General features: G+C 37.9%; 1 protein-coding gene across 1 annotated transcript in view; it reads left to right on the top strand.

Moving 5' to 3' along the window:
• The window catches only part of PCGF3 (polycomb group ring finger 3), a 21,671-nt gene extending 8,786 nt beyond the window's left edge, over positions 1-12,885 (top strand). The window contains exons 3-9 of the mRNA XM_009331519.1: positions 2,301-2,397; positions 5,020-5,075; positions 6,059-6,169; positions 6,666-6,754; positions 8,008-8,145; positions 10,182-10,262; positions 12,095-12,885. Of these exons, the coding sequence (XP_009329794.1) occupies positions 2,301-2,397; positions 5,020-5,075; positions 6,059-6,169; positions 6,666-6,754; positions 8,008-8,145; positions 10,182-10,262; positions 12,095-12,142 (620 nt within the window). The 3' untranslated portion in view covers positions 12,143-12,885. The remainder of the gene's footprint in view (positions 1-2,300; positions 2,398-5,019; positions 5,076-6,058; positions 6,170-6,665; positions 6,755-8,007; positions 8,146-10,181; positions 10,263-12,094) is intronic.
• Positions 12,886-13,434: the final 549 nt, after the last annotated feature.

Consider the following 13,434-nt stretch of genomic DNA (forward strand, 5'->3'; position numbering starts at 1 on the left):
AGCTTGTCCAGGTCCCTCTGGATGGCATCCCATCCCTCTGGCATGTCAACCGCACCACTCAGCTTGGTGTCATGTACAAACTTGCTGAGGGTGCACTCGATCCCACTGTCTGTGTCGTTGATGAAGATATTAAACAGTACTGGTCCCAATACGGACCCCTGCGGGACACCACTCGTCACCAATCTCTGTCTGGACATTGAGCTGTTGACCACTACCCTCTGGATGCGACCGTCTAACCAATTCCTCACCCACCAGGCAGTCCACCCACCAAATCCATACCTCTCCAATTTAGAGAGAAGGATGTTGTGGGGGACCTTGTCAAAGGTCTCACAGAAGTCCAGGTAGATGACATCAGTAGCTCTTCCCTTGTCCACTGAGGTAGTCACCCCATCATAGCAGGGCAGTAGGTTAGTCAGGCAGGACTTGCCCTTGGTGAAGCCATGCTGTCTGCCTCGGATCACCTCCCTGTCCTCCATGTGCTTAGCTCTCTCTTCTAGGAGAATCTGTTCTATAATCTTTCCAGGCACAGAGGTGAGGCTGACAGGTCTGTAGTTCCCAGGGTCCTCCTTTCTACCCTTTATAAAAATGGGTGCAATGTTTCCCTTTTCCAGTCACCGGGGACTTCACCTGACTGCCATGACAGTCATGGAGAGTGGCTTTGGTCTGGGATGCATCTCATCAGGTCCCATAGCCTTAGTATGTTCAGGTTCCTCAGGTGGTCTCAAACCTGATCTTCTTTTACAGTGGGATGGACTTTGCTCCCCCAGTCACTGCCTTGAGGTCTGTCCACTCGAGAAGTGTGGGAAGAGAGATTGCCAGTGAAGACTGAGGCAAAAAAGTTGTCGACTAACTCAGCCTTCTCATCGTCTGTTGTTACCAGTTTGCCAGCCTTGTTCATAGTGGGGGTACACTTTCTTTGACCTTTCTTCTCTGGCTGACATACCTATAGAAGCCCTTGTTATTCTTTGTGTCCCTTGCCAAGTTCAGCTCCAGCTGCGCCTTGGCCTTCCTGACCCCCCCCCTGCAGAACAGGGCAATGTCCCTGTACTCTTCCCAGGATACCTGTCCCTGCTTCCACTGTCAGGTTCTGCTTTTATTGATTTGGTAAGACCAGGGCTTGGCTTCACTTTTGCAAATGGATTTACTGCTCTGGCGTTCCACTGGCACAGACTGCTGTGCAAGATCTGTGCTTAGTGTGCAAAGCTATGAGGCTTGGTCTAACCATAACCTCTACCAGCAGCCGTACTGTCATCCTAAGTGTGTAGATACAATGCAGAATGCAAACTTACTACGCTTCATTTGCTGCTGCATAATTTTTTTGGTATTAACAGGTGTTTGTTTAATTGTACTATCATCTTGTCTGAGAGGTAGATGGCACTATAGTTACAGAAATTCTTTCACTTTATGTGATGAGAACAAGTGCATTAATAGCAAGATTAAATGAACTGCTGCTGTTTAAGAAAAAGTTATTCCCCCCCTCTTTTTTTTTTTTTTCCCCTACATTTTGAGTTGTAACTTCACGTGAGTCAGGATATCATGTAGTAGTGTATACTATGACTACTGTTTCTAGGGGCCGGGGGGGGGAAGCGTAAATAGTTTACTTTGAATGAGATACAGATGATTGTGTGTATGCATATGGAAACAGCTCCAAAAGCATGCAGCTTTATAATGAATGACTGCTTTAGCAACTTCTACCAGGACATTTTACAAATACTGAAGGTCTGTGACTATGTAATTTTTTTCTGGTGGAAGTTTAACTGTAGCGTATTCTGTGCAAGTTAGAATTAAAATAGCACCTGGATATCCACCTTCTGAAAGTTTTCTGTTCTTTTAAAAAGTATCGAACTTCGGGATAATTTTTTGTGTTGGGTTCATCGCCGCTGTACACTTTACTTCTGTATGTGGCCATGGTTAAAGCAAATAGGTTTAGTAACTTAATGGCATACAGTTACTGTAATATCATCAGTGCAAGCTGAATGATGCAAGCAATATGATGTTGACCTGCTAGAAACTGCTTTTCTAGTAAATTCCAGAGTGGGGTTGTGTGTTGTACTGCTTGTTAGGAAGACTCTGGCTAGGTACAGATGCCTTAATTCTATTGCATCACTTCCCTGTGTCAAGAATGTTAATGAAAGATACTGGAAACTGTATTCTGCATGATTAGACATCATGCTTACATGATGTAAAAAACAAACTCTGTGTAAATTTCAGTAAGGTGCATTTCTGTGACTGTATAAAAACAAACTTTTTTCATTATGCTTCTTTTATTTCTTTTTAATTATTAATGTCCTTGTTATCAGTCTGCAGAAGCTGCCTAGTGAAATACTTGGAGGAAAACAACACCTGTCCAACCTGTAGAATTGTTATACATCAGAGCCACCCGTTACAGTATATTGGGTAAGTATGAAAGGAAAAGTGCAACTAGCTTCACTCTTAGACTGTTTCAGCCTTTTTAATACAGCACAGCTTTTTCCTAAATTTTCTTACTTGCTTATCAGCATGTTAAACATTTAAAAGGAAGGTTGAAGGTGATTGAGGAGATATGGGATCAAACTTTGCTATGAATTTGCAACTCCTTGACATCAGTTCGGTTCTTCCAGACTTAAAAGCAAGCAAAGTGTGCACTTTACTGTTTAATTTTTGTGTGAGTTTTAATGGGATTTAGTCATTGCTCATTTTGTATGCTTGGGTTGTAAAAGTTAAACAAATGAAACATTTATAGAAATTATACTTTTACAAAATCCTCAAAATAATTAGTCTCAGTTGAACAGTGCTTTTCAGTATCTGACAGAGCAGTAAGAGAAATAATTGTCAGCTTTATCGTTCTGTTAATTTTTCAAAGGTCTGTTTAGTTCATAGGAACAGGTAAGAATATGGCAACAAAAATATTAGACCAGTGGCTTTAATCTCTAGAATGGAACCATCTTGTCCTTTGTTCTATTTTGATCCCTGCACAGAGTGCTCTCACTTTCTGACCTAACATGAATGTGGTGGTGTTCACAGGTTTCCTTTTTTTTTTACTAAGTATTTGGGTTTTTTTCTTTTGTTTTCAGAAAAGACATTCCCTTTCTTTTCCTTCAGTGCTTTCCTTTCATTTTACTAAACTGTAGTAATTTTTGCTGATGCAAATCCATGTGACAGTGTGTTTGCGCTAGTGTTGCATATCAAGTAGTGTTTCACCTACCTTTATGAAGAGTTTCCTTTTGTTTGTGGCAGTTTTCAATGTGCCTTTCTCAGTTCTATAACACCTTCTGAAGCAATGCTTATAGAAAATGAGTCTGATTCCTCTTCACTTTTACAGAAAACTGTCAGATATTCTATATACACTTACATTGCTCAAGCTGATCCTGATTGAGGACCCTGAAACTAGTTATGCCATCTCTGCATTTGAAGAATAATAGTGTGCACTGATAATACGTTACGTGATACACTGATAAGACACTATATGAGTGTATGCTTTGAAGGGACAAGTAGATGCTAATAGGCAAGAACGACTAAATGACACTTAAGACAGCACATTTGTCTTCTGTAAAGCTACAGGAATACACCAGTGCCTTGGTTCAGAAGCTTGTTTTCTGTGCCAAAAAGGCCCAGGAAACAGCATCAAATTGGGAACAGCTAGAAAGGATTTTGCTACTTGGTTTTGGTCATTAAATACACTTCAAAAGAAGTATTTTGCCTGAACTAGTTATAAAATACTGCCCCTTCAAGACTGAAACAGCCTTTGCCCAGCCTAGTTTTGTGTAGATATATATTTTAACAAAGAATTGACAGTCAGGAGTTTCACAGTATGTATTAGAATGTAGATTTGCACTCCTATTCATCTCCCTCTATCTGGAAAATAGGTAAATCAAATGTGTTTCCTGTTTCACATTTCTGAATGCTGTTAAATTCTCACCTCTGATCTAACAGTGATGGCTGATTTACTCATTTATGCTGAAATATTTTTGGAGATGTTCTTGCAGTCTACACGTGATACTTGAAAATCCCAGCCTGTGCAAATGGGGCTACTACTGGTTGAAATGTCATGCATTTTAGACCTAATAATATTTTGATTCTTCTTGTAGTGCTACTTAAAAGATTCTGATGGTTGATTGTAAATCTCTTGTCACCATTTCTGTACTTGTTCACTGGTCTCTACTGCTGTGAAGTGCTCATGTCAGGTGATGAGAAGCCTCAGACTACTCTTGTAAGCCTCTTCTCCTATTTAAGTCAGATTCAGGATTTGGTACTGCAAGCTCTATTGGGGTAATGACCTTGCAGCAGCCAAGACAGACATTTGAAATGTTTCTGATTTTATTTATCAATTGGAATTTAGGGTAATATTTTGTTTCTTTCAGACAGCGACTTATTTTAGACTAAAACAGAATTTTGTCTAGGTGAGCTGGGAATTACAGTTTAGAATCTTAACCAGTCCTGCTGCCTTCCAGTTCCAGTGGGATTATTACCTTTCTTTTATTTGAGCCACACTACCTATACAGGCTTCTGAGCTACATAATGTTGCTCACAGTTAAAATGTTAGCTTTTTAGAGCAAAGTAAAATTTTATTGTTGCGGCCTTTTTCTGTGAGCTGTTTTCTTGCGGTTTTGGTAAAGCCTAGTGAAGATAACTAAATAATCTAGAAATGTGAGAGATGAGTCTGTAGGGGTAAGAAACAGACTATCCTTGATTCTTTTGAAATAAAAATTACTTTACCTCGAAGTTGTCAAAGAATTTTGAGATTATTAGTGACATACTTGCCTTGATGCGGGAGGCCATGTACCATGGGGTGTCATTCTCCACATGTCCAAGACTATTATTCCTCAAACTTATATTTGGTTTCTGTCTTAGCCTGTACTTTTTCATAATTTGTTTCATGTTACTGTCCTCTCTTCTTTGATGTAAATACTGATTTGAGAATTGAAATTCTTAGGTGCATTTAGAGATTTTACATCAAATTAGTACTGGAACTTTTTTAAGATACATGTTTTGAATCAAGATGGTTGACTTCAACTTTTTATTTTGTTTTTTTCTTGCTAGTCATGACAGAACAATGCAAGATATTGTTTACAAACTTGTGCCAGGCCTCCAAGAAGGTAAGTTGTGGTATGACCTTTTTAGGAGGTTGTTTTCAACGTACTTCTTTAATGCTAAAAAAAAAAAAAAGTTTCAGATGATGAAAATGCAGGGGGGAGAACTGAGTGAAAATACAGTGGAAAACCGTATTCCTTCATTTGTGTCATTTCTAGTGATTAATTTCATACCTGTACTAGCAGCAATTGGGGGAGGTGGTGGTGGGAGGGAAGATGGGATGTTTCTTCAAGAAGTAGTATTATGTAAAGCAGAATAGTAGTTCAGCTTTTGAATGTTGGCACACTGTAACTCTCATTTGTTCTTGTTAAACTGTGTACTTAAACCTGTTGTGCCAGCTTTCAAGAATTCTCAGATGTAGAATGTAATGCAGAACAGCTTTTAGTTTCAGTGAAGTTTCTGCTACTGTCAGTCCCTTCCTAGCAGGTAACTTTCAATTTGTGTTTTAATAATCCTCTTTGAGACTGAATCTGTTCAACTAAAGAAGTACTTTATAGTAACTTTTTGTTACTATAAAGTAACAAAAGTAATTTTTGCTCAGTAATTTTTTGTCTTAATGTATGTTACAACTTTCATTTAAATGAGTATTTTAATTCATTTAAGCTGCAAAACCAGAGCATTCTCAAACATCAATAAGGTTAAATAAACAATTTAAAAATTAGCATATTGAAAATCAGAACTATAAATAAAAAACAATGGTTTGACTGAAATATTGTGGGAGGGATTAAAAATAACCTTATTTTGAATACTATGTCATTCTAATAGGAATGCTGTAATAGTAGCTATACAGGTGACTTTGTAGTAGTCCAACTCTGAAAAATACAGGCATGACTTGATACAATACCAAAGATAGAAGAGTAGTAAATACTGACAATACCGCTACTTGTTGGTAAGCCTGTTTCACTTAAGAGGGAAGGGATTTGGAATCACTTCGTAAATATTGCATTAGAACTTTATTACAGGGATTAATATTTACAATTTTAAACAGCGGAAATGAAAAAGCAAAGGGAGTTTTATCACAAACTGGGCATGGAAGTTCCAGGGGACATCAAAGGGGAGACATGTTCTACAAAACAGCACCTAGATTCCCATCGAAATGGTAAATGGTCCTTTATTTATTCTGTCTTGGGTGGGTGACGGCTAGTAAATTGATGAACAGGCCTGTTGGAGGTATGTACCTAGTTGGTTTATTGCAGTCACAATTGTTTTATAACACTGGACAATACAGTGAGTGTAGGATTGTTGCTTTGTCCCTTATTTGTGCACAGAATCTTCCACCCCCCACCCCCACCCCCCCTCTGGTCATAGCATATTACTCCTGGTGAAGGAGATCTCCATAGTAGTGCCTACATGGGGACTCTCTGAAATTATCCAGCTTTTGGGCTGCTAACAGTTGAACTGAAGGTTGTGCTCTGTATGTATTCCTCTCTTTCATGCATGGGCTGTTGGCAACTAGTGTTGCCTAAGCAGATAAACACAACTTGGGAAAAGCAAAGTTTATTCTATACTGCAGTCCTGAGCTGTGCTGTTTTAGTCATATTAGCATTACAAGCTGCTGCTGAGTGTTATCCCATATATCTGGTTTCTTATCTAAGGTGAAACTAAAACAGATGAAAGTTCAAACAAAGAAACTTCTGAGGAAAAACAGGAAGAAGATAATGACTACCACCGAAGTGACGAACAGGTGAACTCAACATGTTTTAGTTTTATCTTGTATTTTAGCTTCAGTGCTTTCTTTGGTAAGCTAACAGGGAAGAAAAATAACTATTTCAAGCTACTTTTTCTGTCCTCCAATACAAACAAGATGCAGTGTTCCCCAATGCTTTTGTGTAAGCACAAGTTTCGTCTTTGGGTTTTGGCAGGAATGGAGATTATTTAATGTAAAGACACTTGCATTAAGATTTGATAGTTCTGACTGTTTATGAGTTTCCAAAGTATTTATTTGCTTTCAAAACAAATTCAGGTTATTTGGCCCCCCTTCTGAAGGAGCGTATGCCAGTGTTATTGTGATACATTGAGCTGAATGTGTATCAATAATTATGAATAAAACCTTTTGCACTTTAACTTACTATTTATTTTGTTTTAAACCTCTAGTACTATGACAGTGTTAGCCCTATACCATAAAAATAGTATGAAAGCCAGGAAGTTTACCATTAAGTTTTAAACACAAAGTTTGAAAGTGAAATCTCTTTTTGGGATAAACAAGCCATCCCTTTTATGTTTTCCTGTCACATGTATCCAGAGTAAATTAAACTTGGGTTAATTTTTTTTTTTTCAATTATAGTGTAAGGGAACTTTCAGAGGAATTGTACTTAGTAGTAGATGCTCTTAGTGCATAAAGTAAATCTTCACAGAGAACTTAGACTAAGTAATGAATAGCTGGATGAGAAAAGAAGTGAGAATTGAAGCATAGAAATTAGAGACACCTTTTGGAGGGATAATCTTTAGAATTTTAAAAATTTATGTCATTTGTATCCATTCTTTTTAAACTTTAAATTCTCTTTTAAACATGTGTTTAAAATTCTCTTTTAAACCGGATTTAGCAGTTGCATTGAAAGCAAGAAGTTACGTTAGAAGCAATCATTAAAAATTGGTAATGGTATTCTTACTGTTTATCTAACTCTAGCTTTTGACATAGGGTCCTCTTGAGTTATTGGCAGCCTATGAATTTGAACTGGAGCAGCCTTGTTCCAACACCAAAAATTCTTTCTTGAACTTTTTTGTCCAGATCTGTTTTGGTTGCAGTAGTGCTTATCACTAAATTGACAAGATATTAGAAAATGTTTTCATTAATAGGACTACAGGCATTTCAGTTTAAGGAATACTAGTACTGTGTTTTTTCACTTTGTTGTATTAATAAAAACTGCATATGGAATACATAATGAGGGCTGTAGAAAATTTTTCCAGCCAATCGTGACTGTTTGTTTTTTCCTGAAGGTAAGCATCTGCTTGGAATGCAATAGCAGCAAATTGCGTGGATTGAAACGAAAATGGATTCGCTGCTCAGCACAAGCAACAGTCTTGCATCTGAAGAAGTTCATTGCCAAAAAACTTAATCTTTCTTCTTTTAATGAGGTAATATTTTAATTTTTTAAATGATTTTGCAGATAAAAAAATCTTACAAAAAAGTGTGGGATTGTTCCTTTGCAAAGGAATGTTTTTAGTCTGATCTGATTTTCAGAAAACAGAAGCATACACAGTTTCTTGAATTACCTGTTACGTAGCCATTTTCTTGTCCTTTCTTGGGTCTATACAGGACTTGCCACTTAGTTTGCAGTGCATCTTTTCATGTCCATATATAAATAGTTGAGCTAAAAGGCTTGTTTATGTGCTTCCACATGCATTGAAATGGACTCTGGCAAGGTGCTTTGTTTGACAGCTTGTAGTCAGGTATACCTCACCCTTTCAGAGATTTCACACTCAGTGCAGGGGACAGGCAGTAACAGACACTTTAACACTACTGAAGCCCAGCTTAAGAGAAAGCAGCACAAATATTTTGTTCCTTTCTGTGCTCTCAGTGAAGCTCAACCCGAAGTTGCTGCCTACCGTGAGCAGAGTGTTATCAGAAACCTACTTTTCCCTCCCTTTGCACGGAATACTTGGAATCATGGGAAGAATTTATGGTAAAAGGTACAGAAAGAAAGGCAATTCTTTGCACTTCTCCTAGTTCAGGTTCAAAATTAACAGTGGTGAACATATGAATGCAGCCTCTGTTTACCACTTTGCTGGGTCTTGGTCACAGTCTCTAGACATCTCAATTGACTCTCAGCTTGACATCTCCCAACCCCACATTATGTCACTGATTCACTGAATTTCACTAAGACTTTTCATTCAAATCAAATCATCTGCTTTCCAGTCCAATGTGTCAACACCTTTCTGCTCAAACTTTTCAACAGCCAATTTGCATCTGTATCACTCTTCCTTCCTAGCTTCTGTACACTTCAAACCAACACTGTCTTATGGCTGGAGTATGTCCCCAAGCTCTGCTAGTCTTCCTGAAACAAAACTGTATCTCCTATCTTGTCCTCAGCTGGCTTGGAAGTGGTTGACTCCTGGCTGTAGCCCAGCAGTGACATAGCTACCATCACTGTTCAAAAGGGGATTTTTTTGTGTGTGTGTTTTTGCCCTCCATTCCACTGTGCCAGTCTGTGTTTTAACAACCTGCTTGGCTTTTACTGAAGGAATGAACTTTCAGAAGTACTGTTTATTACTTTGCCATCCCTCCCTACCTTCTTAAAGAGCACATAAATTGTGGTGTAATCACTGTACCAGTACCAGGTCGTGGGTACATAGTAGAAGGATTTAAGCTTGTGGGCACTTGGTTGATTGCTGTGACTATTGCAGGTTTGAGTTACTGCCAGTTAGATAAGCGATGTAAGTGGACTGCATGCACATTCAGGCCTTTCTGGGTTGTGTGGTAAAGTGTTGTTAGTATAAGCCACCTTGGTGGATCTTACTGTTTTCATGCATGTTCTCTGTTTTAGTTCACATTCAGCTATTGTAGTTCAGCTGATAAGCAGTCATATGATCCTCATGTTTTTATGTTTATATCCTCACTGTTTCTAATATCAAGATCTTTCAACACTGAGATAGAAAAGTAAAAATAGCTATTGAGTATCTCCAAAAACCCCATAAATATAGTATATGAGGGAGGTGGCAGACAGTTTTTTTTAAAAAAGTGTATCCTTATAGCAGAAAGCCACCTGGCTGGTGTTAGGTAAAAAATGTTCACAGTATGTTAAATAACAGAGCTGTCTTTGAGATTTGTGAATTCTGTCTCCTTGATCATTTTATTGGGCCTTTTTAAAAGCATGTAAAGCTTTCAGGAAAGGGCATTAGTACTCCTTGGGAAGCTAAATCAAACAGTTAAGTCCCCTTCACACAGTATTTCTTAGGTGGGCACAGACACGGTCTTTCAGCACTTTATGTTGAGAAAAGACACTATCTTTTCTTTCCTGGTACTATTTTTGTCTGCAGAGCAACTGCAAGATGAAAGGTTCCAGTGTCTTCAGAGAAAAAAAAAATCTTGTCAAACATTTGTAGTATGATCTGAAATATGTTGTTTCATGTACTGTGTCTCAATGAATTAACTGTCGTCTTTGTTTTGTCAGCTGGACATATTATGCAATGAAGAGATTCTTGGCAAGGACCACACGCTCAAGTTTGTAGTTGTTACTAGATGGAGATTTAAGGTATGACACAGTGGTTCCAAGTAAATCATGAAGTGGCCAAATAAAATGTTTATAAAATAGGCATCATTTGGAACTACACTGCAGGAACTGTATCTTGATAAAAAGATACTTTAATAAATGTCTAATACAGCATCCTTAAACACCAAGTATTAATTTTGTTTCAAAAAAAAAGAAAGAAAGGGAAATTAAGTATTAATTGCAAGGGAAAAGGGAACACTGCATCAACTGTCCAATTGTTATCAAGTCTGGCAAAGGAGGTGGAAGCTGCAAGAAAGTATTATTTTTAGCTATTTCAGGTAAAACTGTTCTTAATCCACATAGATAGGGAAATGGATTGTGATGCAGAAAAGGCAGAAGTTTTCAGCATAGTTCTCTTCTGTAGCTCAAGAAGGCTCTTTTACTTCTAAAGGAGAGGCAGTAATGCAACGCTTGTCTGCCTTAGTTCTAAGGAAACTTCTAGCAGCATTTAGTAGGCATAAACAAGGCTGGTTAAAAATGTTTGAGTACATCTTTGACTTGCTTATTGTGGTTTCTTTAAACAACTTTGAAACTCAATAATAAACAGTGGGGCATTCATTCTCAGTATTATCACATTAATAATGGCAACTCAAGTGAAATAGGTGTAAGAATGAATTGCAAAGTTGAACACTTAGGAGGCAAGTCACACCTACAGAGTCAGTGTATGTGTATTTGGGGATATTTGAACTAGGAGTTAGTATTCATAGCGGACAAGCAACACAGTCTGAGCTTACAGTGTACACTGAGGTAGAACCACTTGATGGCTTTGGATGCCTATCTAGAAGAGGTGCAGGTGGGAGTAGGGAAGTGTTTTTCTGTCTTTGTGTAGAAAAATAATTGATTTGCGTAAGAGTCATGGGATAGAAGTCAATGTTTAGTCTTTGAAATGCAGAGAGGTCACTAGTAGAATCCTACTGGAATCTGTTTTGTGTGATATGCCTGAATGACCTGGAAAGGGATTTGAGTAGTGCAGTAACAGTGCACTGACAACATTGTGGTTATTTAGGATAGTGAAGACAGATTGATGACAAAGGTTTGAGGCAGGCCTTTACAGTTCTGAGTGACAGGTGATTAATGAGCACCTTAAGTTCAATGTAGGTAAATATAAAAGGATACAAAACAAATGTTAGGGATTTGGTGGGGGGGAGGGGTGTGTGTGTGGAAGAGAACCAAACGAGCATCAAATTGATGTGCCTTTGTACAAGTCTACTATTCATTTTTATCATGGAAATCTGTGTGTCACTTTCCACGTGAGTCATGTGGAAAAGGGAATGTAAACTGCCTTCTCAAGTGAAAGAGGTGGGGGATGTAAAATGAAACTAGGGGGTGGGAGGTCCAGAACAAACAAGAGGAAGCAATTCTTTACATGAGACACAGTACTCCTTGGTGCAGGATGTTGTGGATGTTAGAAATTTACCTGTTCATAAAAAAGCAATGGATACATTCACATGGATGCTGTTAAATATGAAGTACCACATGCTCTTATGTACTTTCTAGGTATCTGCATTTCTCCCTTACTGGGAATGGGTTTTCCAAGTTAAACAGACCTGGTAGAACTAATCTTAAGATGATCAGCTCCTGAAACAAAAAGGAAAGGATTCTTCATCTGTTGTTTGAGCCTGATATCTGTTTATCTTCACAGATAAAATTGCATCTTGTCTTTGTGAAATTGCATCTTGTCTGTGAAATTTTGACAGGTCAGATAGCTACTCTGATAGTTCATTTAAGCTTCAGTTTATGAAACAAAGTTTTGCCTACTGAACAGATTAGTTCTGGTTTTGTTTCTTAACTTATCTGATATTTCTGTCTTGCAGAAAGCACCTCTACTGCTACATTACAGACCCAAAATGGACTTGTTGTAAGAGAACTTTATTGTCCTTCTGGACAGAGTTTTTTGCAGAGACTATCATCTGGCACCTTCTTAGTGCATCACTAATCACATGACACAAACCAGCCGAATAAGTTTGGAAGACTGTAGTGCTTTCATAGCAGACTGTCCTTCTGAATATTTCTTCTAGGGATGTGTTACCTAGACTTCTGGACAGAAAATATTTATACTTTTTTTTGTACGGAAGAAAGTCACAACTCAACAAGACACTACCAGCACTAAGTTTACAGATACTGAAAACACTTCACAGTTCCATGTAGCTCAGCCTGATTTATCTCTTACAGTTACACAGAAATAAGTTAGAATATTGTGGGATGATTTTAAAATGTTGCTTTTGACACCAAGTTGCATTTAGTTACTTTTCACATTCTGAATCTTTAAAAACTATATTTTTGCAAAGTGTTACTGTCTTATATAGTATGCCTGATTGCATTGGCTTTATTCAAGTTGTTCTGTAGAGCATTGAACATACCTAATGATATAGTGACTGGTGATAATTTATTATGCTGCATTGAAAACTTCTGGAAATCTGGGAAACCAATAAGTTTGTCATTTTTTTTCCCAGTTACTGCTCTCCCTCACTTTGTGTTTTAGTAAAGTTTTGATACTCCCCTATGCATGTTGATTTGGTAAGATTAATATAAATAATTTCAGTTGATTTTAATGTGCCCTGATATTTTGCTGTGGCATAAATTGTGCCACATAATGACAAATACTCAGAAGTCCTAGATTTGTGAACTTTTTTAAAAATAAACATTTCTTATGTAGTCGTGGCTTGCAGAAATCAGTTTTTAATTTAGAGAGAATTTGCTCTCACTAGCTATTGAAACGCTGGCTCTTGGGCAACTTTGGGTGATATTGCAGTTTTCACTTCACTGATTAAAATTCCTCAGATCATTATGAGCAGTTTTATGTTTCCTTTACCTGTCCATAGCATTTTGTTTAGCGCAATTCCTAGCTGTCTTCGGCGGGGGGGGGAGGGGAGCGGCGGGTGTCAGACAAGATTATTTTAGCACCTTCTGGCCTTAACTGATAATTTTGCTTGCATCAGCGCTAACAGATGCAAGGTAATACACATGCATGTATATATGTGTGCATACATCTATACACACGTATAACTGTATATTTTATAGAATGCTCCCTCAGTAGCACTTAGGGTTCAATGCACTGTTTGTAAGGCTTTTTGAAATAGTTGGCTTTTTTAAAAACAGTAGTTGAAAGTGATTTCTGCAAGCTGTATACAGTATAGCATATACAGTATGATTG

Source organism: Pygoscelis adeliae, unplaced genomic scaffold, assembly GCF_000699105.1.
Source record: "Pygoscelis adeliae isolate BGI_AS28 unplaced genomic scaffold, ASM69910v1 Scaffold289, whole genome shotgun sequence".
NCBI classification, from domain to species: domain Eukaryota; kingdom Metazoa; phylum Chordata; class Aves; order Sphenisciformes; family Spheniscidae; genus Pygoscelis; species Pygoscelis adeliae.